This window comes from Podarcis gaigeae (genome assembly GCF_964106915.1).
Source record: "Podarcis gaigeae genome assembly, chromosome: 6".
Taxonomy (NCBI): Eukaryota; Metazoa; Chordata; class Lepidosauria; order Squamata; family Lacertidae; genus Podarcis; species Podarcis gaigeae.
This window is the reverse complement of record NC_139682.1, coordinates 98,818,832-98,845,265: the sequence shown is the minus strand read 5'-3', so window position 1 is coordinate 98,845,265 and position 26,434 is coordinate 98,818,832. Positions and strand designations below refer to the sequence as shown.

The 26,434-nt window shown below is 45.6% G+C and overlaps 1 protein-coding gene across 5 annotated transcripts in view; it reads right to left on the bottom strand.

The window, feature by feature from the left end:
* Positions 1-2,429: 2,429 nt before the first annotated feature.
* Positions 2,430-26,434, bottom strand: part of ALDH9A1 (aldehyde dehydrogenase 9 family member A1) — a 29,477-nt gene continuing 5,472 nt past the window's right edge. Inside the window, exons 1-12 of one of the 5 annotated variants that reach the window (XM_083743914.1) lie at positions 25,037-25,136; positions 22,845-23,051; positions 12,752-12,897; positions 10,798-10,927; positions 8,932-9,066; positions 7,961-8,157; positions 7,122-7,262; positions 6,067-6,255; positions 5,104-5,191; positions 4,332-4,473; positions 3,878-3,990; positions 2,430-2,957 (exon numbers count right to left, since the gene is read on the bottom strand). In XM_083743914.1, coding sequence (XP_083600040.1) covers positions 2,863-2,957; positions 3,878-3,990; positions 4,332-4,473; positions 5,104-5,191; positions 6,067-6,255; positions 7,122-7,262; positions 7,961-8,157; positions 8,932-9,066; positions 10,798-10,927; positions 12,752-12,897; positions 22,845-23,025 — 1,557 coding nt within the window. In that variant the 5' untranslated portion in view covers positions 23,026-23,051; positions 25,037-25,136 and the 3' untranslated portion in view covers positions 2,430-2,862. Of the gene's footprint in view, positions 2,958-3,877; positions 3,991-4,331; positions 4,474-5,103; positions 5,192-6,066; positions 6,256-7,121; positions 7,263-7,960; positions 8,158-8,931; positions 9,067-10,797; positions 10,928-12,751; positions 12,898-17,335; positions 19,651-22,844; positions 23,052-24,239; positions 24,259-24,897; positions 25,016-25,036; positions 25,137-26,434 lie in introns of those variants that run through there. The other 4 variants (XM_083743911.1, XM_083743913.1, XM_083743912.1 and 1 more) reach the window with 4 other exon arrangements.

Here is a 26,434-nt window from a genome sequence, read left to right as displayed (position 1 = left end):
TTTATTTACACATATGTCCATGAGACCGAAAGGTTCTTGCTTCCTCATTTGGTTTCCAGGAGAGCCCAAACTCAGCTTTGGATCCAACACCAAGCAAGACGTTGCTGTCTCCTCCAGCTTCCAGCATCAGCTCAGCTCTCATGCGCAACTCTGGCTATTGTTCTTCTACCTGGGGTCATGTGGTCGAGTGTGAGAAAAGTGTGGGAAATGCCTAAGACACCCATTTAGAGAGCCACATTGAGCTCATTCTTTGGGCTTCTGCTGATCAGCTAAAGCCATTGTGCCTTGATAAGGCAACTGGTTTGGCAGGCTTCCTCTTTTACACTCTGCCCTCACAGTACATTTACAAAGAGGTAAAGGACCTCTATCATAGACGGAGAGCTCCTCTTCATAGAACGCCCCATAAGGGAAAGAGTTGGCACCACCCAAAAGACATAAAAGGATCTCACAGATCTCCCTTAAGCGGCAGGGTCCCCTTTCTGCCCCTCTTCCAGGGGCTTTTATTCTGTCGCCTTGGGGCTGGCTAAGGAATGTGCTAAGTGGACAGAACGTGCAGCTAACACTTTAGCTCAGAGTTTTCCAAATTTGTCATGCTTTTTAGACATGCATCATTTCACAACACAGTAATTCAGTTTTATGAACTGGAGGTGATCCCTTTCTAGCCCCGGGAGGAAGCATTACACGACACACTGCAGCCAACAGCTTGGAAAGCTCTGCTTTAGCCTCTCTACAGTGGTCGGTCCTCTGTAGGGAAGCAACTACCAAGCCTGCTGGGGAGGAGGCTGAACTGTCTTGAGGAAGCGGAGGTGGCTCAACCTCAGCCAAGGGTCGTTTGCTTCTGGGTTTTTTAGCTCTTACAGGCAAAAGCACGGAGGGTGTTAATAGCTGATGGAAGATGAAGTTCCTGTGGGTTACTTCCCTTTAGTTTAATTTCTGCCTTTTGAATGCTGGACTGTGGTTTTCTGAACATCTGGCATGTTCCCTCTCTGTGCGGGAGTTACAAAGTGAGTCTCCCAAACTTTCAACTTATCTGTGCCACCTCCCTTCTCCCTTAAGGGGCAAGATGTCTGGGGAGGAAACTAAGAAAGCTCCAGGACTGTTTCTGTGAAGAGGTGAGACATTTTTCTCCTCAGAACAGGCAGGAGGGATATGGGAGTAGCCCTCTAACCGAGTCCCCCCTCCCCCCCTTTCCCTTCTTCACCTGCCTGGAGGTGCTAGAATTCAGGATCAAAACCTTTCTCTTTAGAGTTGTCTGCTTTGCCATGTGGCCCCTGGAGAGGAGGCAAAGGTCTTCCAGAGGCATTGTCCCTCTGGTGTTATTTATTCATCATCCCCAGGAAACAGATTCACAACATACCACGTTTTGCTTGCCACACCTGGCTTTCCACTTGCATCTTTGGGGCAGGTATGGCCAAACTTGGCCCTCCTAATGTCTGGGACTACAACTCCCATCATCCCTAGCTAACAGGACCAGTGGTCAGGGATGACAGGAATTGTAGTCCCAAAACATCTGGAGGGCCAAGTGTGGCCATGCCTGTCTTTAGGGTGTGTTGGTCACATGCCTTGTGCTATTTCTGCATTGCAAGTGGCTGGACTAGATGGTCCTTGGGGTCCCCCAACACTACAAGTCTAGATTCTGTTTTACAGGACAAGCACAAAGACCCCAGACTTACTGTTCCAAGGGCAATACTGGCCCTAAGAAGCAGAGCACGTCTTGCTCAGGCTGTAGGGAAGGAAGTCTGGCAAATACTCCTCAAAATGCCCCTTTCCCCTCTTACAGACTAAGGGAAAGGTCACCTGCAATCCCTTAGAATCCTAGAATTGTAGAGTTGGAAGGGACCCCAGGGGTCGTCTAGTCCAACCCCCTGCAAGGCAGGAATCTCAGCTGAAGCATCCATGGCTCAGTGGGGAAGCCAGAGAGGGAGCCGCTGCTGCTGCTTTCCCACAATCTGTGAGGAAGGAACATGTGACAGATTTTGTTCCAGGTGGAGGTAGAGGCTCCCAACTTTGGGGAATTGATTCTGAAGCTAGCTGATAACCCGCTTTTTACAAAATGCTGCAGTGACATTGCTTCCTACATAAGTGGCATGGTTTGCCAGAGAGCTCCATCCCTCTTTAAAGCAGCCATGGCTCCTTCCCACCTGGGCACAGCTGATGGCCTCTGGGTTTAAGGCAGTTCTACCAGAGGCTGATTGCATTCACCATGTGAAACTGTCACATGTGGGTGAACAATGCAGCTTGTCACCCCTGCCAGCCCCCCCGTTGAATTTTGCATTTAAATCAAATAGCTATTAGGGACCCTATGGATCGCATGTCTGTGATGGGTGCACGGGGACGGCTAAACTCTGTGCATGTATATATGCCCACCCCTCCACCTCCACAGCACAGGTGTCCCTTGACGGCAAAGAGAGCTATTACCTCTTGCTCTATGCAATTAATACTGAAATAGCAGCTCTTTTATTTGCTCAGAAAACTCTGTACAAAAGTGCCAGATTAGAAAAGGTAGCAGATATATATGATCTACCTTCATTGCGGTAGTAGATGTCTAGTTACCTGACAGCTAAAATAGGGAGCTCGCAAGCAGATACGTTGTCACAGCCCCTCTAAATGGGAGCAGGTGGTTTTTGGCATGCACTGCTCCTAAAGTCAGAAAATTAGGCAAGAGACAGAATGTGAGAACTGGTGGATAGAAACATTTTCTCCTATCTTCACTGTGAATTATTTCAAGGAAGCAGAGTAGAATAAGGGAATTCAAAGAAAGAGAGGGGCAGCAAGAGCAACACACACTCCAGCCCCCCTCCCCCCATGGCACACAGCACTTCAGTCGAGTGTTAGCTGGAATAAATGGACAAGACCAGGCCATTAGAACAATGTTTCCACGTTGCCCATCTCCACGCAGACAGTCTTCAGCTGAGAGTAATATTCTATTGCTGCTTCGCCATTCTCTCGGCCAAACCCTGCAAGAGAGAGGTCCATGGTAAGACTGCAACTCTATGGCTCCCTGTGAGAAGAACTCTGGAAAACTGCATGGCAGGAATTGCACCATGGAATGGAGAACATAGCATCTGATGCCACTATTTGCTCTTAAAAATATGTTTTTCCTTGTGAAGGTTTCAGAAGTAAGCTTGCTGGCAACTTACCTGTGAGAATGCAAAGGACCCAAGGGAAGGGACTTCCTTACTTAAGTGTATGTACAGGTGAACCTAAAAGCTGGAATTAGCATGTGCATGTCCTTTCTCACAGGGTGAGCACTGCAAACAACAGATGTATGTATCTCCAACTGTTTCAGGCAGGCTGTATGGCCAACACCCAGAACGACCTTAAGCCAGAGGAACTAAATGACATCAGGATTCTTGGCAAGCACCACATCCCTCTGGAAGGCTGCAACTCTCTTGGTCCACAACCCAAGCTTGGCTAATATTTCCATTCCCTTTTGCCAACTGGTACGTAATATGCTGGGACGCAGGTGGCGCTGTGGGTAAAAGCCTCAGCGCCTAGGGCTTGCCGATCGAAAGGTCGGCGGTTCGAATCCCTGCGGCGGGGTGCGCTCCCGTCGTTCGGTCCCAGCGCCTGCCAACCTAGCAGTTCGAAAGCACCTCCGGGTGCAAGTAGATAAATAGGGACCGCTTACCAGCGGGAAGGTAAACGGTGTTTCCGTGTGCGGCTCTGGCTCGCCAGAGCAGCAATGTCACGCTGGCCACGTGACCCGGAAGTGTCTCCGGACAGCGCTGGCCCCTGGCCTCTTGAGTGAGATGGGCGCACATCCCCAGAGTCTGTCAAGACTGGCCCGTACGGGCAGGGGTACCTTTACCTTTACCTTTACGTAATATGCTGAGAACCAAAGCCCAGCACTGTTGCCACCAGCTGAGCAGCTCACCTGACATCTTGTATCCTCCGAAGGGCAGCTCCACAGGGCTGACGTTGTAGTTGTTGATGAAGCACATCCCCGCCTGGAGACCAGCCACGACTCGATGAGCCCGTTGGATGTCCCTAGGAAGCAGAAGGATGGGGTGAAGCACCAGTGTGTCTCCCAAGGCCCAGAAACCCTGCAGTGTTCCCTGGCCTTCCTATGGGACAGGCTAGAGTAGGCCAAATGCCACTAGGCACAGCTGTCACTTCGGAGGAATGCCAGCTGATGAGGATAGCACACAATTCCAACTGAGCAGAGGCAGCAAGCATTTGCCATCATGCTCTGGGCTGATGTGCTGCTTCCCAACTTGCATCTTCCACAGATGCCACATTACAGAGCAGGCAGCCCCATTTACTATCCAGTCTGGCCCGTTTCATTTTCCATCTCCCTTCCTGAAACCTATGCCCTTCCTTGATGGTACCTGGTAAAGACACCTCCTGCCAGGCCAAAACGAGTGTTGTTGGCTCTTTCTAGGACTTCCTCTTCGGTGTCAAAGGGCAGGATGGACATGACAGGTCCAAAAATCTCCTCTTGTACACATGTCATGTTGTCATTACAGTTTCCTGAGAGCAACACAGAAGTGATCAAATAATATTAAATAGGTATGCAACTGTTCTGAATGCACAAGTGAGGAAGAAACAGATTCTCCCACCCAGTTATTCTGCAGTTATGAAACAAATTGGAATTTCAGATCTACCTGCTTGTTGCTTTAGATCTGGACAAACTATCAGCCTATAAATCTATGCAAGTTTATCTGAAAATAAATTCCACTTTGTACAACAGGACTTGCTTCAAGTGTGGACAGCAGCTCAGTGCCTGACAACTGAATTATTTACTGCACCCTCAATACTCTAAATATGAAAGCTTCCTGCATAAATAAAACTACTATATAAGGAGAAGAAATTACTTCTCTGCACAGGAGGTTATTTATAGTACAGAACATTCAAACATGTGGACCTTGAGTACCATCCGAAACGAATCATCTGATCATGTAGTTCAGATCATAGTATTAGGTGCCTGCAGAACAATGAAAGGGGCCATCATCCTTTCTCAACCTCAGGAAAGATTATTCTTCAGCTAAAAATACCATACTCCAATTTCTTCAGCTAAAAATACCATACAAATCTGTGCACTGTGCTCATCTTCCATGGTACTGACCATGTTGGAGAATCAACCAATAATGGGGTTCATACCTAGCACACAGGGAGACATGTAAAAGCCACCACTCAACTTAGGGTCATCTGGCACATAGGCTTCTCCTCCACACAGCACCACTGCGCCCTGTAAATGCAAAATGTCCAGAGCAAACCATTAGACTCCTTAAAAGGAAACTATGGGAAGCATCCAGTGAAGTTGTTGCGTTAGCCATGGGTTTCCGTTTGTGCAATGGAATTTCACCTCTCCGTCTCTTTCCCTCTTGCCCCCCTCCTTACACAGCCTCCCCAGATATGCTCGAGGGTTGGGCAACTCCCAGAACAGATTTAGGGAGAGGAGAGGGAAGGGAAGGGACAGAAGTTGCTGCAATAACAGAACTACTTTGCTGGACAGTGCCCTTTATTTATAGTCCTTTGACCAGTCCATCCTAGTCTCCATAGGGTTCTTTTGCAACTGACAGCATTATTCAGTCTTGAAAAGAGATAATCTGAGCACCATGCAAACAAAAGTCATAACCCTTGCCAGAAGGCAAAGTACAATTGAGGTACAAAGTCCTTAAATGTGAATAGTCAAATGGTCTTGAATTCCTTGGGGTTATGTTGACTCTGGGTTTCATAACCTTTAATCTTGCAGGGAGAATGTACTCCAACAGATCTGAAGCGACCTGCTAGATCCATAAGCAGAGAACTGACAGCGTGGCCACCCCTGCAAAAGAGCCCTATTTATTTGCTTGACATGAATGGCTGAATCTGCTGTTGCTACTTATGGGGAGGCACAACACTGACAGCACATCCCAAGAAGTCAACTTTCCTGTAAGTTATCAGGAACTGTTCAGATGTAGTCCCTCAAAAGCTAGCAAAAGAGGGGAACACAACTTCATATATATCAAAATTCCATGTATGCCTTGCCAGGCACAGCCTTTGTTTTGAGCACAGAATATGGTGTCTGTATGATGTTCTCGGGGTGAAGAGAAGCTATCTGATATACTTCATGACTCTCACCTGATCCTTTGCTTGTTTAACAAAGCTCAACACCTTCTCCAGGTGGGAGTGGTTGATAAGTGCTCCCATCCGTGTGTCTTCCAGCAGGGGGTCGCCAATTTTGATATTCTGTGTCTGTTTCATGACTTCCTTAGTGAAGGAATTCAGTATCTCGCTTTGCACAAACACCCGAGTGCCATTGCAACAAACCTGAGGCACAGAGAGAGATCTAAGAAAATACCAACCAACCAACCAACCACACCTTGCTTGCTGGCTCTGGTAGCCACAATGAGCCACCTGCTCACTGGATCTTTGGCACTAATTTTAAATCTCCTGGGAATGGAGAAAATCAGACTCTTCCACACAGTACAAGAGTGTGAGCTGTAGTGCCACTTTTTGCATAGCAAACAAATGTTAGAATATAAGAATAGCACTGAAGTGTCTTCTTATGTGTCCTCTGAATACTGAGAATCTAGCCCACCAGAAAAACTGGAGCTGCCCTCCCTTGAATGAGATAAGAAAAAAGTTTGTTGGGAAGTAGAGCAGAAAGATTTTCTTAGAACCCTCAGTGCCACCATGTGGGGAAAATATAAAGAGCAGACAAGAGTGAATAAAGCAAAGCAGAAATGGCCTGAGACATTTGGGTGTCTACGGCCCAAAATCCAAATGGAACTCCATGTCAGTAAAAAATATAATCAAACGTTATATTCTTGTTAGTGGTATCTTGAAGAAAGTCTGACTTACAGTTACAACATGAGTACTCTTGATGGAGCCTTATGGCTTCAAGTTCAAGAGTGGACCAAATACAATAAGTTGCATCAAAGGGGCAAACGTGAACCTAGCAGGCCCACCAGTAAGAAAGGGATAGGCCTTGGCCTCTTGCCCTAAATAGTTGGGACTTTACAGGCATCTGTTTTCATGTCAAGATCAGATTCTCATTTATCTTAAAAACCAAGGCCTTCCATGCTGCAGTAATTTAGAAATGACAGATTTCTTTTTCAGCTGTAGAAGAATGTTACCACTGAACTTTGGACTTCCCTGACAAGACATAAACAAGCTCCTCAGGAGGTCCACACCTCGCCTTGTGTGAGGAAGTTGGCCATGAGAGCTCCTTTTACAGCATTCTCCAGGACACAGTCAGAGAAGATAATAAGGGGGGATTTGCCCCCCAACTCCAGAGTAACTGGCTTGATCCCTTTGGCTGCCATCTCCATGATCTATTGAAGCAAAGATGGAACAAGGTGTATGAGCAACACAAGCAAGTCTATCACAACTCTGCAAAATCTCTAGAGAAGTGAAAAGGGACATCCTCATTTGGGAGTCTGCTGAATAAGCATCTTTATCTTTTGCTTATGGAAGATACAGTACTTTCTGGTGATAAGTCAGGATTAAATGTCAAGCAATTCTGAGCCTACAGTGATGTTACGCTAACACAACTCTGTCTTCCATGCATAAAAGCATTTTGTAACACATGATAGATTTAACCACTCAGGGCTGAAATTTCATCTTGCTTTTCATGTGTCCTTGCCAGACAATTCTCCAGCAACATGGATTGAAAGGCAGGCAGTGAAAGGCTAGCGCTTTCCCCAAAGGATACAACATGGAAAGCTCCGACTGTAGTAAGTACAGTGTTGACATGCTTTACATCTGTGGCTTGCTCAAAACACACTGTCCTCTAGCAATTCAAAAGCCCAAAGGGATTTGACTGAAGCGAATGGCAAAGGCATAAACAGAAACTTCTCCTATCCTGCTCTCTGGGGCCTCTCCAGCTGGCCTTCCCCACTCCAGAGGCATGCCAGGTACTCCGAACTGGCCTTTGCATTGCATGCTTGTGCTCCTGTAGACTTACCACCTGGGAAGCCAGAGGGCTAAACTTTGCAGTTCAATATTGCCAGCCGGCATTGGTGTCCTGTACCTTGATTCCTGTAGGAACGCTCCCGGTGAAAGAGACCTTGGCCACATTCGGGTGCTGGCACAGGAACTGGCCTGTGGCAACTCCACCTTGCACCACATTGAAAAGCCCCTTAGGAACTCCAGCCTCATGGTAGATCTCTGCCAGCATCACGGCGGAGACAGGGGTGAAGGGAGAAGGCTTGAAGACCATGGCGTTACCTAGGCAATTCACATGGGCCAAGGGGGAAAGAACAGCTGTGCATTAACTCTATCTGGAGGTGCAAAGGAGAAAGCTGGGGTGGGCAATGGATTTGGCCTCTCTGATCCTAGCTGAATGCCCAGTCCAAACATGATTGTTGAGTAAAGGCTTCTACTAGGGACAGAAGCAAGAAATGGAGCTACCACAATGCTCATCCCACAAATCCCCATCTTAATTTGGTGGCCTCACAATCCACATTAATGTGTTCTCTCTCCTTCACGGGATGCAGGTGGCGCTGTGGGTTAAACCACAGAGCCTAGGACTTGCCGATCAGGTCGGCGGTTTGAATCCCCGCGACGGGGTGAGCTCCTGTTGTTCGGTCCCTGCTTCTGCCAACCTAGCAGTTCGAAAGCACATCAAAGTGCAAGAAGATAAATTGGTACCACTCCGACAGGAAGGCAAACGGTGTTTCCGTGTGCTGCTCTGGTTTGCCAGAAGCGGCTTAGTCATGCTGGCCACATGACCTGGAAGCTGTACGCCGGCTCCCTCGGCCAATAAAGCGAGATGAGCGGTGCAACCCCAGAATCGGTCACGACTGGACCTAATGGTCAGGGGTCCCCTTTACCTTTACCCTTTACCTCTCTTCTTCATCTGCCATTTATATATTTGACTTTATAATATTGCAGAGTATTGTTCCCTATTCCATGCATGGGCGCCCTACAAAGCCACCCCCTGGTACTAGCTGTTGGGATGACACCCACATTCTCACTCCTCATATAGAGCATCTCTTTTACCACAGGCCAAAGCCGGGGCAGACTTCCAGCAGGCAATCTGGAAAGGGTAGTTCCAGGCTCCTATTCCAACACAGACTCCAAGAGGTTCTCTTCTCGTATAAGCAAAGGATCCGCCGGGAAGCTGGATGTGCTGGCCTGGACAGGAAGGACAAAGCAAGATGAGCAGGAGCAGCACAGCTGGTCAGAGTGGCTTGCAAAGTAAAAACCACAACAAACCAAACCAAAACATTTTAAAGAGGTAAGAATAAAAAGAGTATAAAACATATGGTATATTTTATATTATAAAAGGTAAAGGTACCCCTGCCCGTACGGGCCAGTCTTGCCAGACTCTAGGGTTGTGCGCCCATCTCACTCTATAGGCCGGGAGCCAGCGCTGTCTGCAGACACTTCCGGGTCACGTGGCCAGCGTGACAAGCTGCATCTGGCGAGCCAGCGCAGCACACGGAACGCCGTTTACCTTCCCGCTGGTAAGCGGTCCCTATTTATCTACTTGCACCCGGAGGTGCTTTCGAACTGCTAGGTTGGCAGGCGCTAGGAGCGAACGACGGGAGCGCACCCCCCGCGGGGAATCGAACCGCCGACCATGCGATCAGCAAGTCCTAGGCGCTGAGGTTTTACTCACAGCACCACCCGCGTCCCACATTTTATATTATAAAAAGAATTGCAAATAAGTCCCCATTCCTTGAGTCCATTTGAATGGCTTTTTGCTTTGGATTCTGAGTGCAACCTTCTTCCTGAGGAAAAAAGATTTCATTTAATTGCTCCAATTTACCACCTGTGTGGTTCAAGGTCACCAGTGACTGCAGATATTGATTTTTAGCCACTGCATGATCTTCCAGCACTATACTCAAATTCCCAAAGGTTTCTTTATACTGCTAGTTTTCCTTAACTGTATTTTTGAGGTGAAAGGGTTCTGTTTTGCTTTGTAACCTAATAGTTTTTGCATTTCTTCCCTCATGGTGCTTTCTGTGATACGCTTTCGGCTCTGAATTGGCTACCTGGGCGGGCTAGGTGATACCTGGTTTTCAACACTGTGATCTATCAGCAGCTAAATATTGGGATATGCTGATACATCCACCACCCAAGTCATCTCCCCATTCCACAGAGTGAAACTCCCCACGTGCCCACTGGAACCTAACAAATTCAGCATGGAAACATTCCGTAGGGGCCCTGGTTGGTTGTGGCTGCCTGTGACGTTTCTTTTTGCAGCTTTAAAAAGAAGAAATAATGCATTTTAAATATTAGACTAGTGATGGGGAACCTCCAGCCTGCTTATTCGGCCTGCTAGATCTCAGAGGTTGGCTCAGCAGGTTGTTTGGGGCAAAATTTGCCCATCATATGTGATGACAGGTGCAAGAAAGCTCAAGCTGTGGCTACAAGGAAGAAGAAGAATTGAGAATGCTTTAAGTGCACTCCCAAATTTTCCTTTGCATCAAGAAGTCACTGCTCTTTAAACTTGGCACCTTTTTTGTTGCACCACATTTAAAAAGGGCCAACTTTCTGATGCAAAGGAGGAACTGGTAATCCTGATTCTTTCCTTTGTAGCTGAGCCACCTGATGTCATATTAGTTTCAGAAAGTACACAACACTGCACACACGGAACCATTTTTCATGCCCAGTAGAAGAGCTGGACTCCAGACATCACTGCATAAAGCGGAATACAAGAATTCTGGAAAAAGTAGCAAACCATATTATCTAAGCAACAAATGTTTCCTGTCTGAAAATTCAGGCTCCTCCCATGACTTGAAGCTGTTACCCACATTTGACTTCTGTACTGTTCCAAGGAGTGTATTAGACGACATGGGAAGAATGAAAAAATACAGAGCTAATGGAACAGAACTAACAAATGGAGTTGCAGACTCTCACCTGCTAGGGAGCCAGCTAAGCCAGCATAATACTGCAGACACTGCCAAGATGTATCAATATCTATTCGGGCTTCAGTTATGGATTTGCCATTATTGATTGTTTCCAAGGTAGCTATTTCTTCCCTTCGCTCCTAGAATCCCAACAGAGACACAGTATGAATCAAACTATGCTAGCAGCAAGTGTAACTGGAATTAAGTGGCTGCCCAAGCTTCCTTTATATTCCACCAAAAGAAAGTCTGTGCCAAAAAAGCTAGAACTGCGAAGTGATATACATTTGTGCATATTTCTTTGTGCTCTATAATCAGCTATTTCTAGCCATTCATTTATTAAAATAATGTATATACCACTTTTGAAGCAGAACATGCCAAGGCAATGTGCACTATAATAACTGAAGACAATTCACTAAAACACTACATTTATAAACATTTATATCTGCTGTGTCTAAGGAACAAAAAAAAAGGTACCGTGTTTTTCGCCCTATAGGACGCACTTTTCCCCCTCCAAACATGAAATGTGTGTGCGTCCTATGGGGCGAATGCAGGCTTCAGGAAGCTATCCGCAAGCCTTGGGAGCCCGGCGCGACTTCTCTCGGGCTCCCAGGGCTTGTGGATGGCAGCCTGCGGGCTTTTCAGGGAGGTGGGGGAATTCCCCCACCTCCCAGAAAAGCCAGGAGAAGCCACGCGCTCTTTAAAGGGGTTGCGCGGCTTCTGCAGGCTTTTGCGAGGGAATCCCTTCACCTCCCAGAAAAGCCAGGAGAAGCCGTGCAGCCCTTTTAAAGAGCACACGGCTTCTGCCGGTTTTGCGGGTGCCCTGCAGAGGCTTTGTGTGCAGCCGTCCCCAAGCTAGAAGAGCCAATAGAAGCCGCGCAGCCCCTTTAGAGAGCGTGCGGCTTCTGCGGGAGGTGGGGAATACTCCCAGAGTTTGTTGGGGCTGGTGGGGGAAGGCTTGCGGAAAGCAGCCTGTTCTGGGGGCTGGGGTCGGTGGAAGCTCGGGTTTCCCCCTCCCCAGCCCCGCGCCTGGGGGGGGGGGGAAATAATATTTTTCTTTATTCCCCCCCCAAAAAAAAACCTAGGTGCGTCCTATGGGCCGGTGCGTTCTATAGGGCGAAAAATACGGTACAACAGGAAGGCCTCTATGAACAGATACATTTTTAGTAGCTGATAAAATAGCAGTACTTTTGGCCCCTGCTGAATGCTCAGGGTGTGTGTGTGTGGGGGGGGACATTCCACAAGGTGAGCAGCACCATGGAGGAAACATGCAACTCCAAGTAGCTGTAACGTGTGTGTCGGCAGGACGTGGCAGGACCAAGAGGGCTTTTCTCTTGAACTGCTCTTATTTACTACCAGCAACCTCCTGCAATGAGCCTTTAAACAACATGCAAAATAAAAACAAACATTAAAACATATCAAAATACCACTAAAGTACAAATAATTCAGAATAATGCAGTCAGCCAACAAGAATAAAAACCACCTTAACTCTTTTTGGCGAATTAAGCAATGGCTATATGGCAGAGGCATAACGGCAGCTATGATCCAAGGGCCTCCAAGCACATGTCATATAAAGCAGCTCTGAGCAGTGTGATAAGGTTGGGAAGGCAAGGACACCCCAAGGCTTTCAATCTGAGCAAAGGTGACTTTTACTTACCTAGAGCTGTTAATAGGTTAGTGATTGACACAGCACTGCAAACCAGAATCCACAAATCTGGCTTCTAGGGGCAAATGCACTTCCCTCTCTAGCAACCTCTCCTTCTATTGACACCTTGCACAAGATCTCCTCTCATTCTTCAAGTATTGCACAGAACTCAGGAGAAGAGAGAGGCCAGCAGCAACCACAAACTAGAGTTATTAAGCCAAGTCAAAACTGGTGGGCAATGGCTGAAAAGGTATCCCCTTGGAAAGCAGCCAACACTGCCTGAGAAGAGGCTGGGCTGGCTCATGTGATTTTTAACACATACCCGTATTATTCTGGCAGCCTCCAGCAGGACAGTGCTCCGTTCCATGCCTGACTTCTGACTCCATATTTTAAAGGCAGCCTGTGCATTTTGCACAGCCAGATCTACTTCCTTCTCTCCAGAGAAGAGAAATTTGCCAATAACTCGCCCTGAAGGGAAAATAATAACAACAATAATAATTCAGGTTTCTAAAACACAACTTGTTAGCATACCTCTGTCACAAAAAGCTTTTACAGAAGCAGGTCTTGCATTTTATGTTACTATTACAGATTTATCTGAATGGCCACATTCCTTAATTTTGAAAAGCCACAATCCAGAAAGAGGATTATTATTTATTACATTTGTATACTGCCCTTCATCCACAGATCTCCGGAAGGTTCACAACATAAAAATATACTTAGACCAATGCACACTTAAAAACAAGCACCCAAGATAGTCCACATTCAGCAACAAGAAAAGCAGAATTCTGCACAATCATACTGATTAAGCAAGTTTAATTTGTAAATTGTTTGCTTTGCATAATATATCCTGTTTCCACCAGTCATTAGGAAGGATAAAGGTGGAGGCAAAACTGGTTTCTCCTACATTTCCCCCCATGCTTTTACAGTTCTACGATGAGTTGACTGAAAATCTTTTGAGATGTCAATAGCTATTAGAATCTAGAATCATAGAGTTGGAAGAGACCACAAGGGCCATCGAGTCCAACCCCCTGCCAAGCAGGAAACACCATCAGTGCACTTCTGACATATAGTTGTCAAGCCTCTGCTTAAAGACCTCCAAAGAAGGAGACTCCACCACACTCCTTGGCAGCAAATTCCACTGTCAAACAGCTCTTACTGTCAGGAAGTTCTTCCTAATGTTTAGGTGGAATCTTCTTTCTTGTAGTTTGGATCCATTGCTCCGTGTCCGCTTCTCTGGAGCAGCAGAAAACAACCTTTCTCCCTCCTCTATGTGACACCCTTTTATATATTTGAACATGGCTATCATATCACCCCTTAATCTCCTCTTCTCCAGGCTAAACATGCCCAGCTCCCTTAGCCGTTCCTCATAAGGCATCGTTTCCAGGCCTTTGACCATTTTGGTTGCCCTCCTCTGGACACGTTCCAGTTTGTCAGTATCCTTCTTGAACTGTGGTGCCCAGAACTGGACACAGTACTCCAGGTGAGGTCTGACCAGAGCAGAATACAGTGGCACTATTACTTCCCTTGATCTAGATGCTATACTCCTATTGATGCAGCCCAGAATTGCATTGGCCTTTTTAGCTGCCGCGTCACACTGTTGGCTCATGTCAAGTTTGTGGTTAACCAAGACTCCTAGATCCTTTTCACATGTACTGCTCTCAAGCCAGGTGTCACCCATCTTGTATTTATGCCTCTCATTTTTTTTGCCCAAGTGCAATACTTTACATTTTTCCCTGTTAAAATTCATCTTGTTTGTTTTGGCCCAGTTCTCTAATCTGTCAAGGTCATTTTGAAGTGTGATCCTGTCCTCTGGGGTGTTAGCCACCCCTCCCAGTTTGGTGTCATCTGCAAATTTGATCAGGATGCCCTTGAGTCCATCATCCAGGTCGTTGATAAAGATGTTGAATAAGACCGGGCCCCAGACAGAACCCTGTGACACCCCACTAGTCACTCTTCTCCAGGATGAAGAGGAACCATTGATGAGCACCCTTTGGGTTCGGTCAGTCAGCCAGTTACAAATCCACTGAGTGGTAGCATAGTCAAGACCGCATTTTACCAGCTTCTTTACAAGAATATCATGGGGCACCTTGTCAAATGCCTTGCTGAAATCAAGGTAGGCTACATCCACTGCGTTCCCTTCATCTACCAGGCTTGTAATTCTGTCAAAAAACGAGATCAGGTTAGTCTGACATGACTTATTTTTCAGAAATCCATGCTGACTATTGGTGATCACAGCATTCCTTTCTAGGTGCTCACAGATTGTTTGCTTAATGATCTGCTCCAGAATCTTCCCTGGTATTGATGTCAGACTGACTGGGAGGTAATTATTTGGGTCCTTTCTTTTCCCCTTTTTGAAAATAGGAACAACATTTGCCCTCCTCCAATCTGCCAGGACTTCGCCTGTTCTCCAGGAATTCTCAAAGATGACTGCCAGTGGTTCTGAGATCACATCTGCCAGTTCTTTTAATACTCTTGGATGCAGTTCATCTGGCCCTGGAGACTTGAATACATCTAAACTAGCCAAGTATTCTTGTACTATCTCCTTAGTTATTCTGGGCTGTGTTTCCTCTGCTGAATCATTTGCTCCAAATTCTTTAGGTCGGGCATTGTTTTCTTTATCGGAGAAGACTGAGGCAAAGAAGGCATTGAGGAGTTCAGCCCTTTCTGTGTCCCCTGTTTGCATTTCACCATCTTCTCCTCTGAGTGACCCCACTGTTTCTTTGTTCTTCCTTTTGCTACGAACACACCCATAAAAGCCTTTTTTGTTGCTTTTAACCTCTCTAGCAAGCCTGAGTTCATTCTGTGCTTTAGCTTTTCTGACTTTGTGTCTACACGTGCTGGCTATTTGTTTGATTTTTTTTTTTAATAAATATTTATTAAAGTTTTTTGATACAAATGCACAAATAATAAACAACATTGCTTATATCAAAACGTGGTTTCATCACTTCTTTGGACTCCCTCACGTCTCCCGCTCCCACTTACATTGTTAAAAAGTTTTTCCAAGCAAATTATCAACTTGTTTAAATACATTAAATACATTTAAATACAATCTAGCAATTCTCCAGAAGGTTTGTGTTTTCTTTAACCTCACTTATCATCAAATTCAAATCTAATTTAGTGGTGGCCAATTATTTATAATCTAGCATCCTTCTTAACATTCAACCAAATTACAATGTTTTTGTAAATACGTCTTAAATTTCTTCCAGTCTTCCTTGATCCTCTCTTCTCCCAGGTCTCGGATTCTGCCAGTCATCTCGGCCAGTTGCATATAGTCCATCAGCTGCATCTGCCACTCTTCCAGTGTGGGTAGATCTTGCGTTTTCCAGTTCTTAGCGATAAGTATCCTTGCTGCCGTTGTTGCATACAGAAAAAATGTTCGGTCCTTCTTTAGCACCTTCTGGCCGACAATACCCAGAAGGAAGGCCTCTGGTTTCTTAGTGAAGGTATACTTAAATACCTTTTTCAACTCATTATATATCATTTCCCAGAAGGCCTTCACTTTAGGGCAAGTCCACCAGAGATGAAAGAATGTTCCTTCATTTTCCTTACATTTCCAACATTTATTATCAGACGAATGGTATATTTTGGCAAGTTTAACTGGGGTCATGTACCACCTATACATCATTTTCATTACATTTTCCTTCAGAGCATTACATGCGGTGAAGTTCAGCCCAGTGGTCCACAACCTTTCCCAGTCCTCAAACATAATGTTATGCCCAATGTCCTGTGCCCACTTTATCATAGCCGATTTAACCGTTTCGTCTTGTGTATTCCATTTTAACAGCAAGTTATACATTCTAGATAGTACCTTAGTCTTTGGTTCTAGCAATTCTGTTTCCAACTTCGATTTCTCCACCTGGAACCCTAACTTTCTGTCATTTTTAAAAACTTCTTTAATCTGAGCGTAATGTAACCAGTCTCGCACTTTATCCTTCATTTTCTCCAAACTCTGCAATTTCCAATTGTCTCCATCTTTTTCTAATATTTCCCAATATTTTGGCCATTTGGCCTCCATATTGGGTCTTTTTCGGGCCTTAGCTTCCAGAGGCGAAAGCCACCTCGGAGTCTTGTTTTCCAATAAGTCTTTGTATTTTATCCAGACATTAAATACTGCTTTCCTGACAATATGGTTCTTAAAGGCCTTATTGATCTTAACTTTGTCATACCATAAGTATGCATGCCAACCAAAAGCATTGTTAAAACCTTCCAAATCCAACACATCAGTGTCTTCAAGAAGTAGCCAGTCTTTTAGCCAGCAGAAAGCTGCGGCTTCATAGTACAGTTTCAAGTCTGGCAGGGCGAAGCCCCCTCTTTCTTTCGCATCAGTTAATATCTTAAACTTAATTCTGGGCTTTTTGCCCTGCCAGACAAATTTAGAAATATCTCTCTGCCACTTCCGGAAACACTCCGTCTTGTCCACAATTTGCAATGTTTGAAACAAAAACAACATCTTAGGCAATACATTCATCTTAATAGCAGCAATTCGGCCTAGCAAAGAAAGCTTCAATTTTGACCAACTGTCCAAGTCTCTCTTAATTTCAGACCAACATTTTTCATAATTATCCTTAAATAGACTCAGATTTTTTGCTGTTATGTTTACCCCTAGGTACTTTACTTTTTTAACCACAGTTAGTTCTGTTTCTCTCTGAAACCGTTCTGACTCTGTTTGAATTCCTCTTTGGTGGTTTCCCCCCTTTTCCATTTTTTGTACACATCCTTTTTTAATCTTAACTCAGTTAAAAGTTCTTTAGATAGCCACCCTGGCTTCTTTAGGCACCTTCCATGTTTCCGTCTCTTTGGTATTGTCTGAAATTGTGCTTTTACTATCTCCCTCTTAACAAACTCCCAGCCATCATGAACTCCCTTTCCTTTTAGGTCCATGGGATCTCACCCAGCTATTACTTACATGCTTAAATCATATGTAACTGTACGATCCAGAAAATTGGTAAAGAAAGTATTTTTCAGAGTTATTGGAAAGCTGCCTTTTCTGCACTTGCAATGGATTGGGCTTTCAGACTCCTCTTCCTCAGGCTGGTTCAGGCTGCCTGGTCAGAGTGGTTCTCACAGGTTACTCTGAGCTGTTTCTTCTTCTTCTTCTTCTTCTTCTTCTTCTTCTTCTTCTTCTTCTTCTTCTTCTTCACATTTGTGCCACTGTCCATTTCAACTAGCTTCCTGCCACTCTCAGCAAGCTCTGATTCTATCGTCTCTTTCTTCTTCTTCCTTGATTTCTGCTTGTAGCTCTGAAGAGTCTGAGGTACATGAGGCTGCTGCTCCATGTTCCCCAACACTCTCCATGACCTTCTTTGTCTGGCTCCACTGGGACAACTTCTTTTACGCTTTCCTTTCCAGCAACCCACATAGTTATACTTCCAGGCCTGGGGATTTTTCTCATGGGGCTTGCTGTGAGTGTCCAATAAGACTCGCCTTGATCGTCGTCGTCTTCTGGGCAGCTTTCGGGACAAGCACCCACTTGTGAGCATAGGTTTCTTTTCCATTATCACATGCTTGATTTTTGGCATAACTCCATGACTGCAAGTAACTGCAGGCCAGGTCACATGCTCTTTTCACCATTACAAACAGCGTTCACTGCATTGTCCTTCATAACCAGTTGCTTGTAGGATGTCTTTTTAAAAAGTATATAATTTTTATTAGCAGGCCAATCAAATCACATTATTTCCAAATCACATTATTTCCAAATTATACAGCCAGATTTTTAAATTTTTGTTGGGGGTACTCATACTTCAAGCTCCGAACAGGGGTCCAAGCATCACTTATATTGCTGCTTTAATTAGACAGTTCTATCCAGTTCTGTCCAGATAGTCTCTTTATTACTTTCCTCATCTTCTTGTTGTTATCATATATTCCTTTCTTTGCGATCTTTGATAATCTTCACAAGCGGGTTGAAAACAAACATCCTCTGTGTAGGTTTTACACTCTCCAAAAATCATATCACATAAGGACAGACACAATTTCCACACCTCCGTAAAAAACTTTCCCTCAGTCTGTCCGTTGATTTTCCCAGGCTTGCCAAGCATATCTCAGAGGGCTCTGCCAGGTCTAGATCACATTCCGATCACCATTCATACTCCGATGACCCTGGTCCTCCTACCCCCGTCCTTCTTAGGCAAGCCTGTCTTGGCATGACGCCATTTAAAACTGCGTCATAAAACTTTCCTCCGTTCTCCGATGTTTACCAATCCTCTCTTTGATCAATAATTCACTCCACACAGTTCTTGAATTCCTGCTTGTGATTAATAAATTGCAACGATTCTTTTCTCTGGGGTGGAGGGTTATTAATACTCACATAAGGCAAAAAAAAAGGAAAAGTTTTTTCCTCCACCCCCTTTCCGTTTCACTCCAAACATACCAGTCTCTTAATGGTGATTCATCACTTGATTTATTTGTCCCGCCCGTCGCTCCGCTCACAGAGATCCATTAATCAGCAGTCTTTACTCCCGATCTTCGCTTGAAGTATGTGCTTTAGCTTCTTTCCAATTATATATTTCGAGCTAAAGCAAACCAGTGCGCGGATTGGAGACAGCGTCAGGAAGAGCCGACCACCCGAGGGCTTGTGCCAAGTGTCCGCACCCCTTTCTTTCGAATCCGGGGGTGAATTATGGACACCGCTGGCAAGGCAGTCCCCCCCATCTCCTTGGGGGGGGGTGCGGGAAGGCGCATACTTCCCATAACAGCCTCTTAATTACCTCGTGTGGGTCGGTGAGATGTTATTGTCGGCCATCTTCCAATGCGCCACCTGGTGGCCCCTGTCGCTTGTAGGATGTCAGCAGCTTCTCCAAGGGGAAGATCACCCTCCTGAGAGAAGTCTCATACTTGCTGTTGTCATATTGCCACTAGGCATCCAGCACTGTCCTTCTCTCTCATGACCCCAGATCACACTTGCCAAAGCTCCTGCTTCTGACCTGCCACTCTCGGCGACGAGCCCAGGTGCACACATAGCATCCAGATGCAGGTCCTGGCTGCACAGCTCACCCAGAAAGTACCCAATCTTCTTTCTGGTTCATATTCATATGCATGTGGCTTGCTCAATGCACACAATCAGACCCCCAGGCACTTTGGGGTCCAGCGTGCCACTGTGCAGTCTTCTCAACATGGAGGATGCAGCAGACCCAGACCACCACTTCATAGAAGAAGGGCTGGAAGGCTTGTTCTAATTGATGAAGCCCATCCTTACACACTCGCCAATCACTCTCCTTAAGAGATTGCAACCGGAAGGAAGGAGTGTGTAGCATGCTGTCCTCACTTTCAGCTTGTCAAAGTTCTTGATATGTAAAGGCCATTGTGATATGTCCAATTGAGCCTCTCTGGATTCAGGCTTGACAAGGAATTCTTCTGAATATTGTACATCAGCAACTATTTATTGGGCAGGGTTTCTATTCTTTCTTTTTCCTATGCTTCTTAAGAGACAGAGTGTGGTTCATCTATTATCTTCTGCATAGGACTGCAGGCTGTGTGCTGAACAGGAAAAGCTATTTATTCTGCAACATGGCCTACCAAGAGGAAGAGCTTGAAGCGTCCCATCACACCCATGCCTGCAACAGGGGTAGGCAATTCATGGCCCTTGGCCTAATTTCATGAAAGTGGCGAGGGGGAAAACCGGAAGAAAAGGGCAGGCAAAAACTCACTTACAGCTCTGTCCCTGCCCACCTTTAGCAGGGTAATTAGCCATAAGAACACAAACTGATGTTCAAGACTAAAGTATTATAAATTTGGTTCTTTGGTGTCAATGAACAAGATAATAATTAAAAATAAAATAAGCTTATATAAGCAATATTCTATGCCAATTAAATTGGGTGGGAAATGGTCTGACTTCTCAGACATGGAAACTCAGCAACCTCTATCCCATTTGATGGCACTGCAATGGCATCAGGACACTTTGGTTTATGATGGAAAATGCATTACCACAGATTTTTTTAAATTGCCTTTTCTCCCCAAATAGTTTTATTGAATAATATAACAAGCCAAGTTCAATATTTGCTTGTTGTTGATTTGCTAACTGTAGCAAGAAAGTGATTTGCCAAATATTTGACACTGCACATCTCTGAAGAAATTGCTCCAAAAGGTTTGTATTGAAAACAGGACCTGACATTATATTGTGTAGACAGACGTATAAAGAGACATACATAGTCATACACAGGGAACTGAATAAATGGTGTTTATTCGTTGAATATTAGAGAGGGGGGAATCCATGCTTGAGGGAAAATGATACAGTAAAGTATCAATGATTATTGGTAAATGACAGACAATAAGACTCTCTAACTTATCATAGAATCATAGAGTTGGAAAGGATTCTGAGATTCATGTAGTCCAACCCCCTACAATGCAGGAATCTCTGCTTAAAGCATCCCTGACAGATGGCCACTCAACCTCTGCTTAAAAACCTCCAAGGAAGGAGAGTCTACCACCTCTCGTGGGAGACCGTTCCACTGCCAAACAGGCTACTGTCAAAATGTTTTTCCAGATGTTTATTTGGAATCTCCCTTCTGGTAACATGAATCCATTGGTTCAAGTCCTACCCTTCAAAGCAGGAGAAAACAAGCTTGCTTCATCTTCCATTTGGCAGCTCTTAAGATATTTGAAAATGGTAATCCTATTTCTTCTCAGTCTCCTCTTTTCCAGGCTCCCTCAACTGATTCTCATAAGGGTCTGGAAGCTGGGCTTCCAGACCCTTGATTACCTTGGTCACCCTCCCCTGCATATTCCAGCTTGTTAACATCCTTCTTAAACTGAGATGCTGAGAACTGGACACCACAAGCAGGGATGAAACTAGACTTGATTTCACCTGGGTCAAAAACAAGGTTTTAGGAGCCCCAATGGCGCCCCTCTGAAGACTTCACCTGGGGCAAAAAACCCCTGGCTAGCCTTACCATAGCTATGGCTCTGCCACAAGGCAGAATAGAGCGATTCTATTGCTTCCCTTGTTTGGGTCACTACACATCTGTTGATGCAGCCTAGAATAGCATTCCCTTTTCTTGCTGCTGCATCACTCATGTTTAGCATGTGGTCTACTAAGACCCCTAGATCCTTTTCACATGTATGTCTTATAGTTGACCAGGTGTCTTATAGTTGTGCAGCTGGTTATTCCTGCCTAAGTGTAGAACCTTAAATTTGTCCCAACTGCAATTCATTCTGTTAGCTTGGGCCCAGTTTTCCAGTCTGTTAAGGTCATCTTGAATCCTGATTCTGTCTTCTATGGCATTAGCTCCCCCTCCCAGTTTGGTGTTTTCTACAAATTTGATGAGCATCCTCTCAATTCTTTCATCCAAGTCATTTATAAAGACACTGACCAACATCTTTATAAACATCTTTATCATTTATTATTGTTACAGCAAATACAATAGTTTAAAAAATACATGTGTCTGGACAAAAACCAGTACTCCACTGTCTCCATTATTTGCAAGTCTTGCATATCAGCCCTCAGCCACATTTTTTTACCAATCAGCAAATTCAAAGTTCAAGCATTAAAAGATAAACAATTCAGAATGCACCTTGGCATGAGTGCAGTCAGCCAACAGCTTCAAAGGTCATAGATTCCTGTTTCTTCTGGTTGGAATAAATCTAAGACAGAAACTTATTTGAATAATGTAAATAGTGATGTTAAATTCTCGAGAATAATCTTTTGGAGAAAATTCTTGAGAATATTTTCAATTAATGAAAATATTGGAGAATTTTCATTTAAAATAGTAGAATATGGCACCTTGTACCACTGAATGGCACTGCAAAAACCAGTTACTGGCACTAAATAAAAATATAGAAACAACAACTGTTTAAATCAAGGCCACCTCACATGCTGTTACACATAATTGTATAGGCCTAGGTACTTTATGTGTATAAAGCATTAAAGCTGCTTTCTGTAAAAAGAATCACACTGTATGGCCAAGATATAGAATTGCTAAGAATAAGATCACACCAAAATAGAAAAAAGGCTATTACATACAGTTGAAATACATATGCATTCAAATGTTCATCATATTAAATGAAAAGCACTTTTAAAACTAAAAAAAAATTGTTTTCTGTAGCTCACATTTCAAAACTGCCAATGGTGAATGACACAAGGCCCAGTAATGTAACAGGATCAAAAAAATCATTATTCATTACTTACACTGCCAATATCACAGCTTGACTTATTATTTACTAGGTTTTTTAAATGAGTGTTGTAAAATGGTTCTTACACTAGAATTTACAGTTTGTGGAGTGGAATTTTCTAGTAGAGAATATTCTCGAGAATATTCTCACCTCACATCACTGAATGTGAATGCTATCTAAAATGCCAAGTCAATAGCAAAGTGGTGTACTACAGAGTCTGGGGTGGGGATTCCAAAGCCACCTTTTGCAGCAACTGGGCTGCATTCCCTGAAGCCCACATCCCCCCAGAACATCACCCTGGAGATAATTACCAGTTGCTGGTTCATACGTCTCCTCGCTGTGATCTCCATCCACAGGCTCAATGCGGGCACCCTCTCGGTAGTTGAGGGGCTGCTGCAGCTGAAATGTGCCAGTGATGGTGCTCATTGCTGCACAACGGAGCAGACCAGGAAAACCAGGGAGAATGAGTAAGAAGCGGGGACTGTGAAGCATCTGACAGCTGGCAAGCAGGAACAAGGCTGCATTGGACAGAAGAGAGGCCTATCAACCTCTGCTCCCGTAAAGCAGCAGGCAAGGTGCCTGGGAATCCGCCTACTGCTGTGTCATTTATCTGAAAGATTTATATACTGCCCTCCATAGAGCTACCAGGACAGTTCACAAAAACAAGATAAAATACACTATCTTATCAAGTTTTCCCCTTCAAAGAATTTCAAGCATGTCTATAAAACACAGGGCCATGTACAATCCATTTTAAACCCTCCTATTATTTTACGCAATTGGCTACAGATTGTCCCCAAGAGATAGGCCACACAAATCAGCCAACAGAGGGAAGGCTTTCACCTTGTGCCAAGTGAAATCCAGTTGCTCAGAGCTGTAGAGGAGCACTGTGGGAGAGGGCATAAGCATGGCACCCGGAAAAATCAAAAGCAAGAGCAGCAAAAGCTTCCTGAAGACTCCTGCATCCATATGGGTGCTGCGTGCAGGGTGGCCCTCCAAACTGGCTCTGGAAAGGGTCAGGGAACCCCCCAGAACAGCCCATGGGGGTGGGGGAGGGGACGGAGATTAGAGTGCGGTGTTGAGAAACTTTTGCAAGCTGTTTTGAGGCTCCACAAATGCATCCTCATTCCCAGGAGTAGTCTCTAACTGCATGGGTGAAGGATTCAGGGTGGCCCAAAAGCTTCCTGTGGGGTGTATGCCCACAGGGGTGGGGTGTATGCCCACTTACTCTTTTTACAGTTTGTTCACAGAGCTAAAATTCCCAACACAACAAAGGTTCCGAATGCACATGAAATGCATGGCTGTGGATGTGACTGGGTCAAATGTGATTCAATAGCATCTCACAGAGACACTAACAAATCAAGGTGAGCGTCAAGATTTGGAGCAGTCCCAACATTATTTTAGTGTGCATACCCCCTATTCCTTCATCACTTCTATATACCACAATATCATGGGCAGGGGCACAGCCCCCTGGCAGGTTCTTCTTCTCAGAACCACATTTGGCCAGAGGCTATTCAATACTGTCTCATGGAAGACACTCTCCTGGAGCAAAGTTTTATTGTGGCCCTAAGCTTATTTGGGGGGAAGGGGCACATATTAAGTCCTTATCGTTTTCTACATATTTTAGTAATTATTGCTGGGAAGAGAGCAAAAGAATTGAGTTAAGGGAGTTTAAAGCATGAAAATCCATATGCTCAAGAGTATTTTACTTTGTTTCTTGAAGTTGGAAGTGCTTTTCTGTTTGTGCTTTGCTGATAAAACTCCACAGGCGCAGAGAATATTTTTGGAATCTATGAAAGTTCACGCCATGACTGGCTGGTCCTTAAAATACCACCAGGCTTGCTTTATGGCGCTTTAGGGGGGCGGGGGGGGGGCTACAGCGCCAAGCCCGGCTTTGCTGCAAGGTCCTCCTTGACTCCCAAGACCATTTCATTTCCCGCTTTCGGCCCAACCGAGGCAGCGCCGCCGAGCTCCCATTGCCTCCTCTGCAGCGGCCCCGCTGGGGGGGGGGGAGCGAGGTGGGGGCGCCAGGCGGAAACGCCCCCTCTCTCCACAGGCCTCCCGCCTTTAACCACCGAGGCCTCTTCGAAGCTGGCGGGGGGGGGGGCGTCTTAAGTCCTCGGGCAGGAGAAAGCGAGCAACCAACTGAACCGCAGTAAGCCGACGCCTCCCTCGGCGGGACTCCCTTCACAGGCCCCGGCCAGGGAGAGGGGAGGCCCGTCGCGGAAGGCCCAGCGGGGCCTCCAAGCGCTTCTCCGGCCGCCGCCGCCGCCGCCGGCGAAGGGGCTTCCCGGCCCGCTGCCCTGGGGGCGCGGTGGGACCCCCCCCCCGTGGGACCCCCTCCCCTCTCCCGCGACCCTCACTCACTCCGCTTCTTGGCAACGTCCGCGCAGCCCCGGGAGCGGCCGAGGGAGCAGGCGGGGCGGGGCGGGGGGGGCGGCCCTTGGCGAGCGCGGCGCGGCGCGGGAGGGGCCGCCAGGACCCCGCCCCCGCCCCGCCCCCTCACCTGAATCGGGCTTTCCTTTGGGGCAGAGAGAGGATCCAGGCAGGTTTGAAGACTTGCGTGTTGAGGGGAAACCATCCGAGACACAGCAGCTCTTTTCGTTGCCCCCAAATTCCTGTCCCCCCAAACTGCGTCGTGCGCACTTTCTGCTGTCTCAATAGGGAGAATCCAGGCAGCGCAGTTCTCTACCCCTCTACTCAGAAATAAGAAATAAGCTGAGATCCATGAGACCCACTCCCAGGTAACTGCAACCTAAACCCGGTGCTCTTCTAAATGTATTTTTTTAGCAATTATATTAATGCATACCAAAAATGAATAAAAAGAAATGTTTGCACACAAGTTATTACAATAATAAAAACCTATTGTACAGTTGTATCTTATCTTGATAAGTGTGATAAAGCTCATTGTTATATAAACTTATTTGGCTGGTTATTAGTAGCTCTTCTATAGGAAGTTAACTTATACTTTGTTATGGCAGTCCATACTGCTCTGAGATTGAAGGTGCACAATGCTTTTTCCAATTTTACGCTGCGCAGTTTCACAGCAATAAGATTTGTTACTATTTCCAAATCATTTAATACTGTGTTTTAAAGTATCCTAATAAAGTTCTGTGTTTGCAAGGCTATGATGCACTGTTCTCATCTCCTCTCCAGGACCCTAAAGCACCCCTTATTTCAAATTAGTTGAATTTGGGGCAGTTTAAGATATTTTACATGATGCTGCTGGCAGATCTTTTTTTGGCAAAAGGGAGATTAACTACTGTAACTCTAGCTTCTGTTTACTGACCCAGTGAGGGGCAAACTTCTTTTCTAAAAAGAACCCTTCAAACTCTGATGTCTTTTCAAGAAGGTGTTGTCATGTTAAGGGTAAAGGGACCCCTGACCATTAGGTCCAGTCATGGCCGACTCTGGGGTTGTGGCGCTCATCTCGCTTTATTGGCCGAGGGAGCCAGCGTACAGCTTCCAGGTCTTGTGGCCAGCATGACTAAACTGCTTCTGGCGAACCACAGCAGCGCACGAAAACGCCGTTTACCTTCCCGCTGGAGCGGTACCTATTTATCTACTTGCACTTTGACGTGCTTTCGAAATGTGTTAGTTTGGCAGGAGCAGGGACCGAGCAACGGGAGATCACCCCGTCGTGGGGATTCGAACCGCCGACCTTCTAATCAGCAAAGCCCTAGGCTCTGGGGTTTAACCCACAGCGCCACCCGCGTCCCAAGCGCCACCCGTGTTAGGTGATTAAAATGTGATTTCTGATGGTCACATGGATAGCAAGGGCTCCATAACTTCTAAAATGAAAACACAAGCCAATACTTCACTGGTGCATGGCACTTGCTTCACCCAACTTTTGTTTCTAGCCTCATCCCCACCAGCTATACAGTCATATTGATTTTGTCCGTTT